The sequence below is a fragment of the Ranitomeya imitator genome, chromosome 1 (genome assembly GCF_032444005.1).
Source record: "Ranitomeya imitator isolate aRanImi1 chromosome 1, aRanImi1.pri, whole genome shotgun sequence".
Lineage (NCBI taxonomy): Eukaryota > Metazoa > Chordata > Amphibia > Anura > Dendrobatidae > Ranitomeya > Ranitomeya imitator.
The window spans coordinates 807,697,793-807,720,365 of NC_091282.1; the positions used below are offsets into that span (position 1 = coordinate 807,697,793).

At 45.0% G+C, this 22,573-nt stretch overlaps 1 protein-coding gene across 2 annotated transcripts in view; it reads right to left on the reverse strand.

The window, feature by feature from the left end:
• Positions 1-22,573, reverse strand: part of CACNA1S (calcium voltage-gated channel subunit alpha1 S) — a 592,997-nt gene that overhangs the window by 280,792 nt on the left and 289,632 nt on the right. For both annotated transcript variants that reach the window (XM_069739086.1, XM_069739077.1), the window contains exons 15-17: positions 6,666-6,780; positions 3,725-3,818; positions 443-512 (exon numbers count right to left, since the gene is read on the reverse strand). In XM_069739086.1, the coding sequence (XP_069595187.1) occupies positions 443-512; positions 3,725-3,818; positions 6,666-6,780 (279 nt within the window). The remainder of the gene's footprint in view (positions 1-442; positions 513-3,724; positions 3,819-6,665; positions 6,781-22,573) is intronic.

Consider the following 22,573-nt stretch of genomic DNA (forward strand, 5'->3'; position numbering starts at 1 on the left):
GTGTAGTTACAAGAATGGATGCTCATTTGATAATAGAGGCTGGTCACACCAAATATTGATTTCATTTAGATTTCTCTTTTGTTCATTCATTCTTAATGTTGTTAATTGACAAAAATAAACTACTATTAACACTTCTATTTTTGAAAGCATTCTTACTTTTCAACATTTTTTCAAAACTTGCATTAAACTTTTGCATAGTGCTGTATCTCTCATTGTACCTAAAGCTGAGTAAAAAGATTTGCAGTCCATAGATGCTGTACCAGAGCGTTTCAGACCTCAACTTTTTCGGGTTAGAATGACCCTGCAATATCATAAATTTCTTCTGTTCATCATATCCTATCTGAGTGCCAAGTTTTCATCTATTCCTAGTTTTATTCATTCCTTGAAAGTTTCATGACTGTCCACTAGAGATGTTTTAACACGTTCAAAAAAAGTATCTTACCCGGGAAGTCTGCAGAAGGATAAGGATCCTTAACTTCATTTACATTAGATTCGAATTCATCTATCTTTAGCTGCAAATAAGAACGGAATAAATAAGAATGAAAGACAACTTTAGAAGTACAATAGCAGGCATATAATTCAAATGAAAGAGAATCTGTCACTACATTTTACAATATTAACTGTGCACATTATTAAACAGATTGGTTAGACCTGACGGGGAAGGCATAATTATTTAGAAAATCTAGCAAAATTGAACTTATAATTCTGATCGAAAATGACCATTTTATGAGTCCAGCTGAGAGCTCAAGAGTTTTTGTCTAATTTCTGCGGAAAAGTGGAAGGCACCTTGGTCCATTTTTTGTACTCCAAAATGCCAGAGGAAATGTTAGTGTAGTGTCAATGAGTTAAGGTACCGTCACACTGAACGATATTGCTAGCGATCCGTGAAGTTGCAGCATCCTGGCTAGCGATATCGTTCAGTTTGACAGGCAGCAGCGATGAGGATCCTGCTGTGCCATCGTTGGTTGGTGCAGAAAGTACAGAACTTTATTTCAGAAATGAAAAAGAAAATATAATCTCCAGCATGGATCTTCTAAAGAGTCAATTTATTGGAAACACTTTAAAATACAAACATTTGCAAAAAAGAGATGGGGGTCCCAGTTGGTCAACGCCGACGCGTTTCAACCATCAGGTCTTAGTCATGGCATGGCATGAATAAGACCTGATGGTCGAAACGTGTCGGCGTTGACCACCTGGGACCCCCATCTCTTTTTTGCAAATGTTTGCATTTTAAAGTGTTTCCAATAAATTGACTTTTTAGAAGATCCATGCTGGAGATTATTTTTTCTTTTTCATTTCTGGCTCTGGACTACGCCCTTGACCAAGGCGGCTCCGTGCATGGACATCATTGCACTGTTGAGGGATTGGTGAGCTGACTTATTTTCTTCCCATTTTTTCCTTTTTCCCTATTTTTGTATTTTTAGAACTTTATTTCGTCGCTGGACCTCCCGCAGACATCACTGAATCGGTGTGTGTGACGCCGATTCAGCGATGTCTTCACTGGTAACCAGGGTAAACATCAGGTTACTAAGCGCAGGGCCGGGCTTAGTAACACGATGTTTACCCTGGTTACCAGTGTAAATGTAAAAAAAAAAAACACTACATACTTACATTCCGGCGTCTGTCCTCTCCAGCGCTCTGCTTCTCTGCACTGTGTAAGCGCAGCGACCGGAAAGCACAGCCGTGACGTCACCGCTGCTGTGCTCTGCTTTCCGGCCGGAGCTTCGTGCAGAGAAGCAGAGGGCCGGAGAGGACAGATGCCGGAATGTAAGTATGTAGTGTTTGTTTTATTTTACGTTTACGCTGGTAACCAGGGTAAACATCGGGTTACTAAGCGCGGCCCTGCGCTTAGTAACCCGATGTTTACCCTGGTTACCAGGGGACTTCGGCATCGTTGGTCGCTGGAGAGCTGTCTGTGTGACAGCTCTCCAGCGACCAAACAGCGATGCTGCAGCGATCGGGATCGTCTAGATCGCTGCAGCGTCGCCTAATGTGACGGTACCTTTAACATATTCATCGATTGTTATCTCTTTGGTTTTCAGAGCTGTTTCTCTCCTGTCTCAATCTTGTGACTGTGATTAAGGGCTCCTTCTCACTTGCGAGAAATATGTGTGAGTCTCGCATGTTAAAACCAAGCTCTGGCGCTGCCACTCCAGAGCAGAGCGTGCAGCTCCATGTATTGCTATGCAGCTGCACGCTCCGCTCCCAAGTGCCGGCGCCAGAGCTTGGTTTTAACATGCGAGACTCGCACGTATTTCTCGAAAGTGAGAAAGAGCCATAAGACTCTCCAGATCACGCTGCACTCTATCTGACCTGGAAGTGGCTTTTACAATGTAAGACTATGGAGCGTCACAAGGGGTAACTTCCAGTTCATCCAGTGCAAAGTGTGATTCAGGGTGTCTTAATTACTGTCATGTTTTTTCAGAAGAGGAACAGAATGTCACTGAATACTGGAGAACCTATGAATTGGGAGTGAATGATCAGTCCTGGTGGAAAAAAGGCACATTTTTCTGATAAGACATAATACAGTTTCTTATTTTCTTGTGTGCTTTTGTACTATGAAAAAAATACAAAAGGACAGATTGCAATGAGTTTGTCTCGAAACACACTCCATAGTGTTCTCCATAGTGTGCTGTATATTACAGAATTGCTCTCTAGCAGCTAAAGTATGGTAATTCCATAATAGAGTACAGCACTTATAGGAATAACACATGGTTCATTGACAGCCCAACAACATAGGGCATCAGACGGCAACCAAAATGGTTGCTAGTGTGCACTACAATTTGTAAACGGCAACAACCAAGAAGTATCGTTTCTCCTTGCGAAGATTGACATGCTAAGCATGCGGAGATGAGGAGACGTAAAGCCGCAATGCTCCTCTGGGAAATATGCTAATTATGCAAATTGTCTCTTCAGAGAGGAATCCGACTGGTATCCAAGAAGTATTGTTTCTCCGTGCGGAGATTGACATGCTATGTATGCTGAGATGAGGAGACTTAAAGAGATGAATTATTGGTCATTTAGAGGTTTGTAACTCGCAAACTAGCACATTCACAGCTTTTCCAGTAGTGAAACTGCAAAAAAAAAAGCTACACAAACAAAGCACCTTTTTCCCTAGTGAGTACTAGATGCACCAAGCACCACACACATGTCCTACACCAGCTACTGATGCACAGAACCATGGACCTGAGCTGTATAGAAAGTGTGGCATGGGACCAGAGGAAAGAATTTCTGGGAGGGTGCAGTAGTCAATTGATTAAGCACTGCTCAAATTAACATCAAAGGCTTAACTGCCGGCTGTCAGATTGAATGGAAGAGTAGAAGCATGGAAGCACTTTTTATCTTAAAGACCACAATGATCAAACTCAGAAGGACCCCGTTATGAGTCACTGAGGTCCTTTGAGCACCTTTGGTGACCACCATGAAATGGAATTGGCACTTTGCCATGGTTTTGGTTAATATATAATAGTATTGTGACCACAGCTATAGACATATGCTACACTTGCGTGCTACCCTCACTATGCGGAGTCACACTGTTAAATGCTCAAGGCTAGGTTTACATATTGCAGCCAACACAACAAATCTGAAGATTGCTGCCTGATGAGAGGTACTCAAGTCTCATATTAAATGTTGTCCTGCATATTACATGTACAGTATGTGTAAGTTCATGGAAGTCGTGATCTTATTTTTAAATCTGGAGATACGTTTGATAACATTTTCTTACCTTAGCTGTCGTTGGTATTCCTTCCAGTTTGGCTTTTTGTTCTAATTTCTTTGCTAATAACAACTTTTCTTCTTCTGACTTATCTGGTTGTGTTCTGTAAAGAACTGCAGCTGATTAATGTCACCCAGAAATTGTAGATAAAATGAGATAAAAATGTGCTTGAAATTCAATATAGAAAAGAGAGTGTTGTAGTATACGGTAGTTAAGTAGAAAAAGCTTTTGGGCTTTTTCATTCTCACCTTTTCCTTCAGAATTGTAATTGAAATGCTCTAAAAAGACTCATCCTGGATTTTGAACAGTTTTAATGTAATGTTTTAGGTCGTGCTTTTATGTAATGTTTTAGAAAGGTTGTCCACTATTTAGACAACTCCTTTTATTTGCAGCAGTGCCTGATATAAACTAAAAACACCATATACTCGCCTTCAGTCCAGGCGATGTCCGGGCTGTCTCCCGGCACTCGCTAGACACTGCTATGTCATGTAAGCTCTACAACCTATCAAGCAAATGGACGACGTTTTCAGACGAAACACATGTTGAGAAAAGCACCATTCCCTAGGTTGAAGACAGCTTTGTGATACATTTTACTTGTGTCTTTCATGGTAGCGCACTAAATATACTGTATATACATTACTTTGCAAATTTATACTATTGTAAACTTTTGGTCATAATTTATATGTATTTATTCTACTATTCTGTATGGACCATTTGTTCTTAATTTTTGACACCTTAATAATGGTTTCAGTTGCTGATAATAATTAGATGTTATATTATTATTATTATTTATTGTTATAGCGCCATTTATTCCATGGTGCTTTACATGTGAGGAGGGGTGTACATAATAAAAACAAGTACAATAATCTTAAACAATACAAGTCATCATAACTAGTACAGGAGGAGAGAGGACCCTGCCCGCGAAGGCTCACAATCTACAAGATATACTTTATGCTTTATATTAATATGAACTTTTGCACATACAGTACATAACACATTTTATACATTTTGATTCCGCCATTGCATATTGCATATTTTGTTTCTAATTATTCACCTTAATAATGGTCTCACATTATTTATTTTTCAAATTAGTTCTTGTAGCTTTATAAATCTTATGTCTGCTTTTATTTTATGCTTCCAATAAAGATTGAGTTCATTTTTAAACAAACCGGGGTATGATACTTTCTGAATGTCATTCTTTTTGACAAGGTATTTATTTTCGAAGAACAATGGCAGACAATGTTACACTGTACAATATATTACAAATCTTCAGTGCACATTTAGGGTACCGTCACACAGTGGCATTTTGATCGCTACGACGGCACGATTTGTGACGTTCCAGCGATATATCCGTGACGTTCCAGCGATCTCGCTGTGTCTGACACGCTCCAGCGATCAGGGACCCCGCTGAGAATCGTACATCGTAGCAGATCGTTTGAAACTTTCTTTCATCGTCTAGTGTCCCGCTGTGGCGGCATGATCGCATGGTGTAACAAAGGTGTGCACGATATTGTATACGATGTGCGCATAGTAACCAACGGCTTCTACATCGCACATACGTCATGAAATTATCGCTCCAGCGTCGTACATTGCAAAGTGTGACAGCAGTCTACGACGCTGGAGCGATATTGTTACGATGCTGGAGCATCACGGATCGTGCCGTCGTAGCGATCAAAATGCCACTGTGTGACGGTACCCTAAGGGTGGGCTACCTGTGCAATCTATAGGATCATCAAGTGGAGAACCAATCAAAACAATCAAGTGGTACATTGTGATTACTTGATCATAATCTACCACTTTACTTTCTAGTGTCAATTCTCAAGAAAAGATAATGGCATGAGTTTGTTTTTCTGGGTTAGGAATAAGCTGCAACATTATTTCTCCTTGCTTTTCCATACATAAAAGTGTTCTTGGATTTGTAAGCCAAAAGCAACAGCGCAACAATCAGAGGAAAGTAACACGTCACCTCTTCTGTATTATCACCCACTCCTGGTTTTGGCTTAGAAATACGAAGGTAAAAAAATCACCACATACTTAATGTGTGCACGTGGCCTTAGAATTGCTGCCAGAATCTCAGAGATCAAAAGGATAGGTCATTGGAAATTTAACATGCTGGAGCCTTCTCTCCCCCAATATGGCTCCCATACAAACAACCACAGAAATAATGGTGGAAACCGTCCACAATTAACTTAAAGTAGAAACAACTTTATTGATAAAACATACATACAAGGGTATAAGACAGGGACAAGACTGAAACAGGCAGTAAAACCACATCACCACATCACCAGCGAGAGCTTCCCCTGAGGAAGGAAGTCCCGTACTTCCGAAACGCGTGTCGGGGAGGGCGGGAGCCCACACGTGCCGGGTCTATACACTTGGTAGGTCACACTAATGTCTCCATTTTACTGTGCTGCACACTTGTGCCTGTGACCGATCTTTACCCCTAAGTGTGGGCTCTCGCTGGTGATGTGGTGATGTGGTTTTACTGCCTGTTTTAGTCTTGTCCCTGTCTTATACCCTTGTATGTATGTTTTATCAATAAAGTTGTTTCTACTTTAAGTTAATTGTGGACGGTTTCCACCATTATTTCTGTGGTTGTTTGTAGTAGTTTCTGGTGGGTCCTTATTGTCCTAGTATATGGGTGTGTATGCCTCTTATCCACTACATTGGTAGTTACGCAGGTCTAATATGAGGTATTCCTCCCATTGTGTGCGTTTATCTGTTTATTATTATGGCTCCCATACACTCTAGACTGTCAGCCGATATTTGTGTAGTCTAATGTGTTTGGAGGCCTTACCATTGATGGTTTTAAACATACTGGCTTGTAGGATTGAGTATAGTTAGTTCATAGGTAACCCAGACTGTCTCACAACAAGTTCTAAAAAAGTAGTAATTAGTAAAAAAAAAAATAGTAGCAAAGTAACAAAAAGCTTGTATATGAATATCTTACCTTGCCATTTTTTTTCTTTTCCGTTCCTCTGCCTTGGCCTTCTGTGCCGATGTAAGGTTTTCAGCCTCAGCGAGGTTATCAACAGCAATAGCAAGGAAAACATTTAATAAAATATCTGTATTTTGTCAAAGAAGTATTGCATAGATAAAAAAATTGTAAAAACAAAATTAATCATTTACATCCAGCAAAGACTTCATGATAATACTGTACTGATAATGATCGTACTCCAGCCTGAATGAAAAATAAATCAGAATTGAACATCTGGTTTTACATGCTACAATCTCTCAGAGAGGAGTTAGGCCACATTCACATGTTGAGTATTTGGTCAGTATTTTACCTCAGTATTTCTCCGCCAAAACCAGGAGTGGGTGATAAATGCAGAAGTGGTGACGTGTTTCTATTATACTTTTCCTCTGACTGGTTCACTCCTGGTTTTTGCTTTTAAAAACTGGTGGAAAATACTGACCAAATATTCAACATGTGAACGTGGCCTTATGGATTACAGAGGGTGAACTCTGTAGTAAAAAATCTTTAGCCTAAGTTGTCAGGCTGCAGATGTCAGACCCCTTAATAAATGCTACAGAACCTTCTTCCAGGTGAATGAGATTTATTACACCATCTTATCCTTTAGGGCTCTTTTCCATTTGCGAGAAACACGTCCGTGTCTCGCATGTGAAAACAAAGCTGTGGCGCTGGCACTCCAGAGCGGAGCGTGCGGCCGCATAGCAACACATGGAGCTGCACGCTCCGCTCCCAAGTGCCGGCGCCAGAGCTTGGTTTTCACATGCGAGACACGGACGTGTTTCTCACAAATGGAAAAGAGCCCTTATAGTAATTACTGGATGCCCTATCACTGCATTGCTGCGGCCCCTGTAAGCATTCCAAAATTAGCTCTTGAATGACAGGTTTCTCACAGCCTCTGGTGAGCAGTGCCACTATCCAGCACTGCGGCCCTTCTATGACTAACTCCCTGTAGTGCCAGAAGCTGGCGCTACGAAAAATGCTCCCAGTTACAAGTCCTATGCAAAGTGAGTGGAGTCCAGCAAATTGTGCTGGGATTTACAAACATGGTGCCAAGCTCCTCCACTAAAATTCAGGCTGTGACCTGCACATACCATGGAACATGCATAGTGCCCAGCTGATAAAGCCACAGCATAGATGATAGGAGAGTAGGGACAGTCTGTATTTGGTTTGTGTAAATGTGAAGGATGACACCAGAGAGATCACGCAATATCCTATCGCTGCCACCACATGTGAAGGATACGCATCTGGCCACCCTGCCTGACGTCAATATTACGTCAGCAGGATCACGTGGTAAGGTTTCCTCACTTGTACCACACCCTTGGGGACACGTAAGGTCAGATTGGTACAGTTTTATATAGACACCCTATGTTCACATGGGCCCAGGGAGGCACGGGGAGTGAAAGGAAGTCGCCCACGCAGTCACTGGCATGGCACCACACTCGCCCACAACCCTGACAGGCTGAGAGGGACCTTTCACTAGCACCAGTGAAACAGCGCCTGGTCAGCCCGGTAGGATTGCCCACCAGTTCTTCATTCGGTATATGCCTGGTCAGTTAACAGGGCTTTATCGGGCAAAGGAACCAGCCTTGTAGCATGGAGAATTAAACCAAGAAATGGATGTGTGGATTCGTGGAACAAGATAAAAGAGTAGCCCAAGGTTAAATTATATCACCTTAAGGGTACACTAGACATTACACTATATACACAATGGATATACATATACAATGGTCAGATACAAAATATCGATATTTGCAGATGATACAAAACTATGTAAAGCAGTTAATACAAGAGAAGATAGTATTCTGCTACAGATGGATCTGGATAAGTTGGAAACTTGGGCTGAAAGGTGGCAGATGAGGTTTAACAATGATAAATGTAAGGTTATACACATGGGAAGAGGGAATCAATATCACCATTACACACTGAACGGGAAACCACTGGGTAAATCTGACAGGGAGAAGGACTTGGGGATCCTAGTTAATGATAAACTTACCTGGAGCAGCCAGTGCCAGGCAGCAGCTGCCAAGGCAAACAGGATCATGGGGTGCATTAAAAGAGGTCTGGATACACATGATGAGAGCATTATACTGCCTCTGTACAAATCCCTAGTTAGACCGCACATGGAGTACTGTGTCCAGTTTTGGGCACCGGTGCTCAGGAAGGATATAATGGAACTAGAGAGAGTACAAAGGAGGGCAACAAAATTAATAAAGGGGATGGGAGAACTACAATACCCAGATAGATTAGCGAAATTAGGATTATTTAGTCTAGAAAAAAGACGACTGAGGGGCGATCTAATAACCATGTATAAGTATATAAGGGGACAATACAAATATCTCGCTGAGGATCTGTTTATACCAAGGAAGGTGACGGGCACAAGGGGGCATTCTTTGCGTCTGGAGGAGAGAAGGTTTTTCCACCAACATAGAAGAGGATTCTTTACTGTTAGGGCAGTGAGAATCTGGAATTGCTTGCCTGAGGAGGTGGTGATGGCGAACTCAGTCGAGGGGTTCAAGAGAGGCCTGGATGTCTTCCTGGAGCAGAACAATATTGTATCATACAATTATTAGGTTCTGTAGAAGGACGTAGATCTGGGTATTTATTATGATGGAATATAGGCTGAACTGGATGGACAAATGTCTTTTTTCGGCCTTACTAACTATGTTACTATGTTACTATGTTACTATATGCAAATACAAATTGTGGTACGGCAAAAGATATAAGAAGAATATATGGGTCAGTTACCAGTAGATGAAAGGCCTGGCTTTTGGGCAAGGGGCTCACACATGGAAGGCTTGTGGTCCCCTCTGGTCCTTGACTTCCCCCCACACAATATGTTGTCACAACCTCCCCAGAGAAAAAAAAGCATTAAGGCTACTTTCACACTAGCGTTAACTGCAATGCGTCGTTTTGCCGAAAAAACGCATCCTGCAAAAGTGCTTGCAGGATGCGTTTTTTCCCCATAGACTTGTATTGGCGACGCATTGCAACAGATTGTTATACGTCGTATACGTCGTACGACGGATGCGTCGAAATTTGGCGACACGTCGTCTGGAAAAAACGTAGATTGTAACGTTTTTTGGCTCCGACAAAAACAGTGTTGCGACGCATCCTGCGGCATGCGTTGTTGGCTACAATGAAAGTCTATGAGCGACGGATCCGCCAAGACACGTCGTACGACGCAATGCAGCGCTGCAATACGTTTTTTTCTACTGAGCATGCTCAGAACCAGGATTTTGTAGCCAATTGGCCAGACATCCCCAAATCTATATAAACCTGGCCTGGGCCTTGAACCCCACATATGCCAGCAAGACACAGAGACAAGAAGCCTGCAAGACTGCCAGCAAGACACAGAGACAAGACCCCAGCCTGACATCAAGACCCCAGCCTTCCATCAAGACCCCAGCCTTCCATCAAGACCCCAGCCTTCCATCTTGACCCCAGCCTGGCAGCAAGAACCTAGCCCTCCTGCCACACCAGACTCCAGCCACCATAGAAACAGTGTGAGTATTGCCATTTTTGTGTGCGTCTGTGTGCATGTGTCTGCATGTCTGTGTGTGTGCATTTGTGTCTGTATGACGTACTGACTACAGCAAGAACTTAAAACCTGAATACAACCTGAGGCCTGCCATCGTCCTGCAACAGCCAGTGCCCTGCTAGAGTCCAAATCCACCCTGAGGCCTGGCACTGTGAAGACATCCAGCTCCAGCCGGAGGACTGATGGCCTTTTGTGTGTGTGTGTGCGTATGCGTTTCGTGTTTGGGTCCGCCTGTGTGCTTTTGTGCATCTGTGTGTCTTTGCATAGCCCTATGTGCTCTTGTGTGTGTGTGTGTGTGTATTTTTGTACTGCTGTGTGCTTTTGTATGTATGTCTTCACGTGCCTTCACCTTATTATGCCTTCGCCAATATTATGCCTGTTCATGTGTTATGCTTGTGTTATGACTGCGCCTGTATGCTTGCAGGCATGTTTGTGTGCGTCTTGTTGATTGCATGTGCATTTGTCCATGCCATATTGGTTAATGTCCTTTTCCGATGTATTTACTAAGTATAGTGGTTTGTGCAGCCTGCTTTACACAAGCATTTAACCCCTCTGAGTCACACCCCTCCTGCCCTCTGGGCTGAACCTAATTCCCCTCCCCTTGCCTCTTCAGCTGCAAACTCCCAAACATATGAAAGATCATAACACCTTTCTGGTCGGTCCTAGGGCAGTGGTTCTGGCACCATTGGATCTGGCTGGGCCCCTGCTATGCAATAAGACGAAACACAAATTTAATATCTATTTCCTACTAGCTATTCTGCATATGTCCCCACCCTGTGAGGCTAGAACTGATCGAGACCCTGGAGGATGTTCAGTCTGGTCTGGGGATCTCAGAAATATACACAATGTATGGCTAGGACATATAGTATCTCCATAAATCCTTATGGAACTATAGCTGCCTTAACAAAGCAATTCAGTGGCAAGCAAGTCTTTTGTTCTGCCCTGAGCTGGTCCAAGCTGTGAGATCTGTCACTCAAAGCCCTTTGACTCTAGACCCCCACTGCTGCTAGGTGTTACAACTCCACACTTTGAGTGAGTGAGTGAGTTTTTATAACCCCATGCCAAATAGGATACAAATGATTAACATGGAATTATATCTCCAAGATTCTTCACAGCTTCTTCTTTTAGAGGGCGCTAGCGGGGAGCACTTTACAGTGTGCCCTCGCGCACCCATCAACAACAACCACAAGACAGATTTCATCAGCCAAGACATAATTTTAATCAGTGTAAGGGCGTCAACCTGACTGCTGACAGGCTCACTTTAAGATTCTTTAATTTAAAACAGCCCTTTTTAACTTTTGCCCACAAAAGTGACATTCAGGCTCTTTCTATAGCTTCACCATGTACTCAAATCCTAGAAAACAGAGAAATTTTTGTGGCCCAATCCAGCCTACCTACCCAAAGTAGCTTCCCGATTTCACAGATTTCAGGAGGTTGTCCTTCCTTTCTTTTGCTGTAATCCCAAAAAACAGAAGGAGGAAAAATATCATACGCTGGATGTTAAAAGATGTATAGTCAGATACCGGTCCTCTACGGAAAACTGGCTGGATGTGGGTTCTTCTTCCGACCTCACATAGTTACATTGATTGAAAAAAGACCTAGGTCCATCAAATTCAACTTTCCTCCACTAATTGTACATTTTGTCACTAATTGAACTATAATCCACAAAGTTATGTGCATCAAGGAAATCGTCCAGCCTTTTTCAAAAGCTGTTAAAGTGTCTGCCATTACTACTTCTAGCGATAGTGCGTTCTGTCGTCTGACTACTCTAACTGTAAAGAACTCTTTCCTATTTAGCTGCCAGAATCGCCTGTTTTCCACCCGTAATGAGTGCCCCCTAGTCCTTAGTAAGGTCTTTGGAAGGAATTAGTCATGTGCCAGTTTTTTGTACTGGCCACACATACATTTAGATGAAAGGAGGGGTTGATCTAGCTTCCAGAATGTTCCTTTGCCAAAATGTTTTTTATTTCATAGGAGAAGGTGCAAAAAATATGTACAAAAATCAACAAAAGGACAGAATGTCAGCAAAGCATTTCAAACGCACATGGTGCTCTCTGACAGAGCTGCAATCTAACTGATCACACGACACATGGCACATAGTGAGTGCCCCTGGTCCATAGTATGGTCCTTGGAAGGAATAAGTCATGCGCCCATCTTTTGTACTGACCACACATATATTTATACATATAAATGAGATCCTCTCTGAGTTGTCTTTTTTCTAAGCCAATCAAGCCCAACTTTTTCAACCTCTCATCATATGAGAGGTCTTCCATCCTTTGTAATAATCTAGCTGCCCGCCTTTGAAGTGACTCTAATTTCTGAATGTCCTATTTTAAATGTGGGGCCCAAAACTGGATCGCATATTCTAGATGTGGCCTCACAAGTGATTTATAAAGAGGTAACAATATGTTGGAATCGCTGGATTTTATCTCTCTTTTTATACACCCTAACATCATGTTTGCTTTGGCAGCTGCTGCTTGACATTGAGTACTGCTGCTCAGCTTACTTGCAACAAAAATACCCAAGTTCTGGGCAGCAGTACTCAATGTCAAGCAGCAGCTGCCAAAGCAAACATGATGTTAGGGTGTATAAAAAGAGAGATAAAATCTAGCGATTCCAACATATAAATAATAGGCTTTCTATGGCCCACAACAACGGGTCGTTCATTTTCAAAAGTCGCCGACTTTTGGCAAAGTCGGGTTTCATGAAACCCGATCCGACCCCTGTGCGGGGTCGGCCATGCGGTAAGCGACTTTCGCGCCAAAGTCGCGTTTCAATGACGCGAAAAGCGCAATTTCTCAGCCAATGAAGGTAAACGCAGAGTGTGGGCAGCGTGATGATATAGGTCCTGGTCCCCACCATCTTAGAGAAGAGCATTGCAGTGATTGGCTTGCTGTCTGCGGCGTCACAGGGGCTATAAAGGGGCGTTCCCGCCGACCGCCATGTTACTGCTGTTGATCTGAGCTTAGGGAGAGATTGCTGCCGCTTCGTCAGAAGCAGGGATAGCGTTAGGCAGGGTCCATTAACCACCAAACCGCTTGTGCTGTAGCGATTTCCACTGCCCAACACCACCTTCGGTGTGCAGGGACAGTGGAAGCTAGATTTTTTTTTTTTTCCCCTCAGCGCTGTAGCTCATTGGGCTGCCCTAGAAGGCTCCCTGATAGCTGCATTGCTGTGTGTACGCCGCTGTGCAAACCAACTGCTCTTGTTCCTTCCTTTCTGCACAGCTATCTTTTTGGTTTGTACACACTTTTTATTTAATTTGTGCATCAGTCCACTCCTTATTGCTGCCTGCCATACCTGGCTGAGATTACTGCAGGGAGATAGTAATTGTTGGACACTCCCTGTTTTTTTTTTTTTTGTGGGAGATTAAGATTGACATTTCTGCTAGAGTGCCATCCCTGTGTGTGCCATCTCTCACTCAGTGGGCCATAGAAAGCCTATTTATTTTTTTGCTTGATTTGGGTTCTAAAATGTACCTGAAAAAATCACTACATCAATCAGTGGGAGAAAAATATTGGCCTCAGGGCTTGTGTGCCACTCCTGACTCCTGTGTGCATCATCACTCACTCAGTGGGCCATAGAAAGCCCATTTTTTTTTTTTTTTGCTTTATTTGGGTTCTAAATTCTACCTGAAAAAATCAATAAATCAATCAGTGGGAGATTAATATTGGCCTTTGGGCTTGTGTGCCAGTCCTAAGCGTGCCATCTCTCTCTCTCAGATAGTGGGCCATAGAAAGCCTATTTATTATTTTTTTTTTATTGGGTTTATAAATTTTCCCTGGAACAAAAAAAAAAAAGTGGGAGATTAATATTGGCCTCTGGGCTTGTGTGCCAGTCCTGAGCGTGCCATCTCTCTCACAAATAGTGGGCCATAGAAAGCCTATTTATTTATTTTTTTTGGGTTTTATAAATTCTCCATGAAAAAAAGAAGGAGATTAATATTGGCCTTTGGGCTTGTGTGCCAGTCCTAAGCGTGCCATCTCTCTCTCTCTCTCAGATAGTGGGCCATAGAAAGCCTATTTATTATTTTTTTTATTGGGTTTATAAATTTTCCTTGGAACAAAAAAAAAAAAGTGGGAGATAAATATTGGCCTCTGGGCTTGTGTGCCACTCCTGACTCCTGTGTGCGTCATCTCTCACTCAGTGGGCCATAGAAAGCCTTTTTTTGTTTTATTTGTTTTCTAAATTCTCCCTGAAAAAATCATTTAATTTTATTTGGTTTCTAAATTCTTCCTGAAAAAATCATTTTATTCTATTATTTTTTTTTCCTAAAGTCTCCCTAAAAAAAACAAACAAAAACAAATCAGTGGGAGATTAATATTGCCCTTTCTGCTTGTGTGCCAGTCTTGACTCCTGGGTGTGCCATCTCTCTCTCTCTCTCCAATTGTGGGCCATAGAAAGCCTATTATTTTTTTAGCTTGATTTGGGTTCCAAAATCTACCTGAAAAAATCACTACATCAATCAGTGGGAGATAAATATTGGCCTCTGGGCTTGTGTGCCACTCCTGACTCCTGTGTGCGTCATCTCTCACTCAGTGGGCCATAGAAAGCCTTTTTTTGTTTTATTTGTTTTCTAAATTCTCCCTGAAAAAATCATTTTATTTTATTTGGTTTCTAAATTCTTCCTGAAAAAATCATTTTATTCTATTATTTTTTTTTCCTAAAGTCTCCCTGAAAAAACAAACAAAAACAAATCAGTGGGAGATTAATATTGCCCTTTCTGCTTGTGTGCCAGTCTTGACTCCTGGGTGTGCCATCTCTCTCTCTCTCTCTCCAATTGTGGGCCATAGAAAGCCTATTATTTTTTTAGCTTGATTTGGGTTCCAAAATCTACCTGAAAAAATCACTACATCAATCAGTGGGAGATAAATATTGGCGTCTGGGCTTGTGTGCCACTCCTGACTCCTGTGTGCGTCATCTCTCACTCAGTGGGCCATAGAAAGCCTTTTTTTGTTTTATTTGTTTTCTAAATTCTCCCTGAAAAAATCATTTTATTGTATTTGGTTTCTAAATTCTTCCTGAAAAAATCATTTTATTCTATTTTTTTTTTTCCTAAAGTCTCCCTGAAAAAAAAAAAAAAATCAAATCAGTGGGAGATTAATATTTACATTTGTGCTTCAGTGACAGTCCTGCGTGTGTGGCATCTCTCTCATTTGTTGCCACCAACAACAGAGTGTGTAACATTGTGCCTGATTTTCGTTGTGGTCTCACTCACCTGTAAAGGGGTAGCTAAATCATACTGAAGTTATAGCTCACCGTGTAATTTGTGTGACAGCAACAAATACCGTTAGTTTGTTTACGTTTTTAAAACAATGAGGAAGTCTGGTGGAAGAGGTCGTGGCCGGGGGCGTTCATTGTCAGCTGGTAATGAGGGTAGTGGTAGTGGTGGAGCATCAGCTGGTCGTGGGAAAAAAATATTGCACCTAAGTCTGGAGCTGTGGAGCCAGGTTCGTCGTCTGGCTACACAAGGCCTCGAACGCTCCCTTTTCTGGGAGTAGGAAAACCGCTTTTAAAGCCGGAGCAGCAAGAGCAAGTTTTGGCTTATCTTGCTGACTCAGCCTCTAGCTCTTTTGCCTCCTCTCGTGAAACTGGTAAATGTCAAAGCAGCGCGTCGTTAGTGGATGTTCACGGTCAGGGACAAGTCGCTTCCTTGTCCTCTTCAGCAAAAACAACAACAGAGAAGAATGCAGCAGGCGACACAACGGGTTACTCCATGGAGCTCTTTACACATACCGTCCCTGGCTTAGAAAGTGAAGCAGTTAACAGTCCATGCCCATTACAAGTTGAATCTGACATGGAGTGCACTGATGCACAGCCACAGCCAGACTACTATGCTGGTCCTTTGACTCAGACCACAACATTGCCCTCGCAGGGTAATGATCAAGAATCAGACCCTGATGAGACTATGTTGCCCCATCACGAACGCTATACCACCGACCGACACGGTCACGGTCACCGACACGGTGACACAGACGAAGTTGCACACGAGCTACAAGAAGAGGTAATAGATGACCCAGTTCTTGACCCCGATTGGCAGCCATTGGGGGAACAGGGTGCAGGCGGCAGCAGTTCTGAAGCGGAGGAGGAGGGGCCGCAGCAGGCATCAACATCGCAACAGGTTCCATCTGCCGGGCCCGTATCTTGCCCAAAACGCGTGGCAAAGCCAAAATCTGTTGGAGGACAGCGTGGCCATCCGGTTAAAGCTCAGTCTGCAATGCCTGAAAAGGTATCCGATGCTAGAAAGAGTGCAGTCTGGCATTTTTTTAAACAACATCCAATTGATCAGCGCAAAGTCATCTGTCAAAAATGTTCAACTACCTTAAGCAGAGGACAGAATCTGAAAAGTCTCAATACAAGTTGCATGCATAGACATTTAACCACCATGCATTTGCAAGCCTGGACTAACTACCAATCGTCCCTTAAGGTTGTAGCACCCTCGGCCAATGAAGCTAGTCAGCAACGCAACATCCCTTCCGGCAGTGTAGGGCCACCATTTTCCGCACCACCTGCAGTATCTGTGCAGGTTTCTTTGCCAGGCCAAAGCAGTCAGGGTCAGGGAATCACCAGTTTCGTAGTAGGAAACACTGCATCTAGGACACCGGCGGCAACAATACCATCTCCCACCGTCTCTCAGTCTGCCATGTCCACCTGCACCCCCGCTAGTTCCACGATCTCCAGCTCACCCTACATGAGACTATGGTTAGAAAAAGGAAGTACTTAGCCTCGCATCCGCGTACACAGGGTTTGAACGCCCACATAGCTAGACTAATCTCGTTAGAGATGATGCCCTACCGGTTAGTTGAAAGCGAAGCTTTCAAAGCCCTGATGGACTACGCTGTACCACGCTATGAGCTACCCAGTCGACACTTTTTTTCCAGAAAAGCCATCCCAGCCCTCCACCAGCATGTTAAAGAGCGCATCGTCCATGCACTCAGGCAATCTGTGAGCACAAAGGTGCACCTGACAACAGATGCATGGACCAGTAGGCATGGCCAGGGACGTACGTATCCATCACGGCACACTGGGTAAATGTGGTGGATGCAGGGTCCACAGGGGACAGCAAGTTTGGGACAGTTCTGCCTAGCCCACGGTCTAGGAAACAGTTGGCTGTAGCCGTTCGCACCCCCTCCTCCTCCTCTTCGTCCTCCTGCAGAAGCGAGAGCTCGTCCACAGACCGCAGTCGCACAACCACTCCATCCGCAGCTGCCACTGTTGCACACCAGGTCTCCCATTATGGGGAAGCTACTGGCAAACGTCAGCAGGCTGTATTGGCTATGAAGTGTTTGGGCGACAACAGACACACCGCGGAAGTTCTGTCCGAGTTCTTGCAGAAAGAAACGCAGTCGTGGCTGGGCACTGTAGATCTTGAGGCAGGCAAGGTAGTGAGTGATAACGGAAGGAATTTCATGGCTGCCATCTCCCTTTCCCAACTGAAACACATTCCTTGCCTGGCTCACACCTTAAACCTGGTGGTGCAGTGCTTCCTGAAAAGTTATCCGGGGTTATCCGACCTGCTCCTCAAAGTGCGTGGACTTTGCTCACATATCCGCCGTTCGCCCGTACACTCCAGCCGTATGCAGACCTATCAGCGTTCTTTGAACCTTCCCCAGCATCGCCTAATCATAGACGTTGCAACAAGGTGGAACTCAACACTGCACATGCTTCAGAGACTGTGCGAACAGAGGCGGGCTGTTATGTTTTTGTGGGAGGATACACATACACGGGCAGGCAGTAGGATGGCAGACATGGAGTTGTCAGGTGTGCAGTGGTCGAAGATTCAAGACATGTGTCAAGTCCTTCAGTGTTTTGAGGAATGCACACGGCTGGTTAGTGCAGACAACGCCATAATAAGCATGAGCATCCCCCTAATGCGTCTGCTGATGCAAAGTTTGACGCACATAAAGGATCAGGCGTCTGCAGCTGAGGAAGAGGAAAGCCTTGATGACAGTCAGCCATTGTCTGGCCAGGGCAGTGTACAGGACGAGTTAGCGGGCGAAGAGGAGGAGGAGGACGAGGAGGATGATGGGGATGATTATATTTGTAATGAGGAAGCTTTTCCGGGGCCACTGGAAATTGGTGGCGCGGCAAGGCCGGGTTCTGGTTTTTGGAGGGACACAAGTGACGTGGATTTGCCTGAAACTGCCCCTCAACCAAGCACAACCGGAGATTTGAGAACTGGAACTTTGGCCCACATGGCGGATTATGCCTTACGTATCCTCAAAAGGGACACACGCATAACTAAAATGATGAACGATGACGATTACTGGTTGGCCTGCCTCCTTGATCCTCGCTATAAAGGCAAATTGCAAAATATAATGCCACATGAGAACTTGGAACTAATATTAGCAACCAAACAATCAACTCTTGTTGACCGTTTGCTTCTGGCATTCCCTGCACACAGCGCCCGTGATCGTTCTCACACGAGCTGCAGGGGCCAGCAGACCAGAGGAGTTAGAGGGGCAGAAATCAGAAGTGGCGTTGGCCAGAGGGGTTTTCTGACCAGGTTGTGGAGTGATTGTGCTATGACCGCAGACAGGACAGGTACTGCAGCATCAATTCAAAGTGACAGGAGACAACATTTGTCCAGTATGGTTACAAACTATTTTTCATCCCTTATCGATGTTCTCCCTCAACCGTCATTCCCATTTGATTACTGGGCATCAAAATTAGACACCTGGCCAGAATTGGCAGAATATGCATTGCAGGAGCTTGCTTGCCCGGCAGCTAGTGTCCTATCAGAAAGAGTATTCAGTGCTGCAGGTTCAATACTAACAGAAAAAAGGACTCGTCTGGCTACCCAAAATGTAGATGATCTAACCTTCATTAAAATGAACCACAACTGGATTTCGAAATCTTTTGCCCCACCTTGCCCGGCTGACACCTAGCTTTCCTATGTAAAGGTCTTGCCTGTGGACTATTCTGAACGACTTTTCCAATCTCGTAATTTGCAGCACCTGATTGTCCAGCATCCGACATGTTAACACCTCCCTAAATGGCCAAAGTCCCCACACGGGGCCGTGGTATCGCCACTTGGCGCCAGCACCCGTGAGAGTACTGTTTGTCTGAAGAGGTGGGTGTGCCCGCTTTTGGTCGACGGCACTGCCACTAGGTCCCTCATAGTACAATAAAGTGTCTGGCGGTGGTGGTGCGCACCCAACGTCAGACACACCGTTGTAATATGAGGGGCCCTGGGCCTGTACCGCCGGCCACAAGACAGTCCCCCCCCCCAGGTCAAACAGTGCTCTACGACTTGCAAAATTTTCTCTCACAGCTCCACCAATGTTTAGTCTATGCGCTGACATCCTTCAATGCCTGGCACTGTCAATACCATTGTATTGACATTTTTCTTATGTTAGGCCTTCGAAGCCTGTCTGCGCTCCCTCCTTCCACTAGGCCTCCACTGACCTGTCTACTGCTGCCCGTGTTCCCCTGGAACCAATTTTAAATTGCCTACAGCCAGCCCAATTTATTATGTTAGGGCTTCGAAGCCTGTCTGCGGTCCCTCCTTCCACTAGGCCTCCACTGACCTGTCTACTGCCGCCCGTGTTCCCCTGGAACCAATTTTAAATTGCCTACAGCCAGCCCAATTTATTATGTTAGGGCTTCGAAGCCTGTCTGCGGTCCCTCCTTCCACTAGGCCTCCACTGACCTGTCTACTGCTGCCCGTGTTCCCCTGGAACCAATTTTAAATTGCCTACAGCTAGCCCAATTTATTATGTTAGGGCTTCGAAGCCTGTCTGCGGTCCCTCCTTCCACTAGGCCTCCACTGACCTGTCTACTGCTGCCCGTGTTCCCCTGGAACCAATTTTAAATTGCCTACAGCCAGCCCAATTTATTATGTTAGGGCTTCGAAGCCTGTCTGCGGTCCCTCCTTCCACTAGGCCTCCACTGACCTGTCTACTGCCGCCCGTGTTCCCCTGGAACCAATTTTAAATTGCCTACAGCCAGCCCAATTTATTATGTTAGGGCTTCGAAGCCTGTCTGCGGTCCCTCCTTCCACTAGGCCTCCACTGACCTGTCTACTGCTGCCCGTGTTCCCCTGGAACCAATTTTAAATTGCCTACAGCCAGCCCAATCTATTATGTTAGGGCTTCGAAGCCTGTCTGCGGTCCCTCCTTCCACTAGGCCTCCACTGACCTGTCTACTGCTGCCCGTGTTCCCCTGGAACCAATTTTAAATTGCCTACAGCCAGCCCAATTTATTATGTTAGGGCTTCGAAGCCTGTCTGCGGTCCCTCCTTCCACTAGGCCTCCACTGACCTGTCTACTGCTGCCCGTGTTCCCCTGGAACCAATTTTAAATTGCCTACAGCCAGCCCAATTTATTATGTTAGGGCTTCGAAGCCTGTCTGCGGTCCCTCCTCCCACTAGGCCTCCACTGACCTGTCTACTGCTGCCCGTGTTCCCCTGGAACCAATTTTAAATTGCCTACAGCCAGCCCAATTTATTATGTTAGGGCTTCGAAGCCTGTCTGCGGTCCCTCCTTCCACTAGGCCTCCACTGACCTGTCTACTGCTGCCCGTGTTCCCCTGGAACCAATTTTAAATTGCCTACAGCCAGCCCAATTTATTATGTTAGGGCTTCGAAGCCTGTCTGCGGTCCCTCCTTCCACTAGGCCTCCACTGACCTGTCTACTGCTGCCCGTGTTCCCCTGGAACCAATTTTAAATTGCCTACAGCCAGCCCAATTTATTATGTTAGGGCTTCGAAGCCTGTCTGCGGTCCCTCCTTCCACTAGGCCTCCACTGACCTGTCTACTGCTGCCCGTGTTCCCCTGGAACCAATTTTAAATTGCCTACAGCCAGCCCAATTTATTATGTTAGGGCTTCGAAGCCTGTCTGCGGTCCCTCCTTCCACTAGGCCTCCACTGACCTGTCTACTGCCGCCCGTGTTCCCCTGGAACCAATTTTAAATTGCCTACAGCCCAATTTTTGTTATGTTAGGCCTTCGAAGCCTGTCTGCGGCCCGTTCTTTCCACTACTACTACACTGACCTGGCTACTTCCGCCCGTGTTCCCCTGGAACCAATTTTAAATTGCCTACAGCCCAATTTTTGTTATGTTAGGCCTTCGAAGCCTGTCTGCGGCCCGTTCTTTCCACTACTACTACACTGACCTGGCTACTGCCGCCCGTGTTCCCCTGGAACCAATTTTAAATTGCCTACAGCCAGCCCAATTTATTATGTTAGGGCTTCGAAGCCTGTCTGCGGTCCCTCCTTCCACTAGGCCTCCACTGACCTGTCTACTGCTGCCCGTGTTCCCCTGGAACCAATTTTAAATTGCCTACAGCCAGCCCAATTTATTATGTTAGGGCTTCGAAGCCTGTCTGCGGTCCCTCCTTCCACTAGGCCTCCACTGACCTGTCTACTGCTGCCCGTGTTCCCCTGGAACCAATTTTAAATTGCCTACAGCCAGCCCAATTTATTATGTTAGGGCTTCGAAGCCTGTCTGCGGTCCCTCCTCCCACTAGGCCTCCACTGACCTGTCTACTGCTGCCCGTGTTCCCCTGGAACCAATTTTAAATTGCCTACAGCCAGCCCAATTTATTATGTTAGGGCTTCGAAGCCTGTCTGCGGTCCCTCCTTCCACTAGGCCTCCACTGACCTGTCTACTGCTGCCCGTGTTCCCCTGGAACCAATTTTAAATTGCCTACAGCCAGCCCAATTTATTATGTTAGGGCTTCGAAGCCTGTCTGCGGTCCCTCCTTCCACTAGGCCTCCACTGACCTGTCTACTGCTGCCCGTGTTCCCCTGGAACCAATTTTAAATTGCCTACAGCCAGCCCAATTTATTATGTTAGGGCTTCGAAGCCTGTCTGCGGTCCCTCCTTCCACTAGGCCTCCACTGACCTGTCTACTGCTGCCCGTGTTCCCCTGGAACCAATTTTAAATTGCCTACAGCCAGCCCAATTTATTATGTTAGGGCTTCGAAGCCTGTCTGCGGTCCCTCCTTCCACTAGGCCTCCACTGACCTGTCTACTGCCGCCCGTGTTCCCCTGGAACCAATTTTATATTGCCTACAGCCCAATTTTTGTTATGTTAGGCCTTTGAAGCCTGTCTGCGGCCCATTCTTTCCACTACTACTACACTGACCTGGCTACTGCCGCCCGTGTTCCCCTGGAACCAATTTTAAATTGCCTACAGCCCAATTTTTGTTATGTTAGGCCTTTGAAGCCTGTCTGCGGCCCGTTCTTTCCACTACTACTACACTGACCTGGCTACTGCCGCCCGTGTTCCCCTGGAACCAATTTTAAATTGCCTACAGCCCAATTTTTGTTATGTTAGGCCTTCGAAGCCTGTCTGCGGCCCGTTCTTTCCACTACTACTACACTGACCTGGCTACTTCCGCC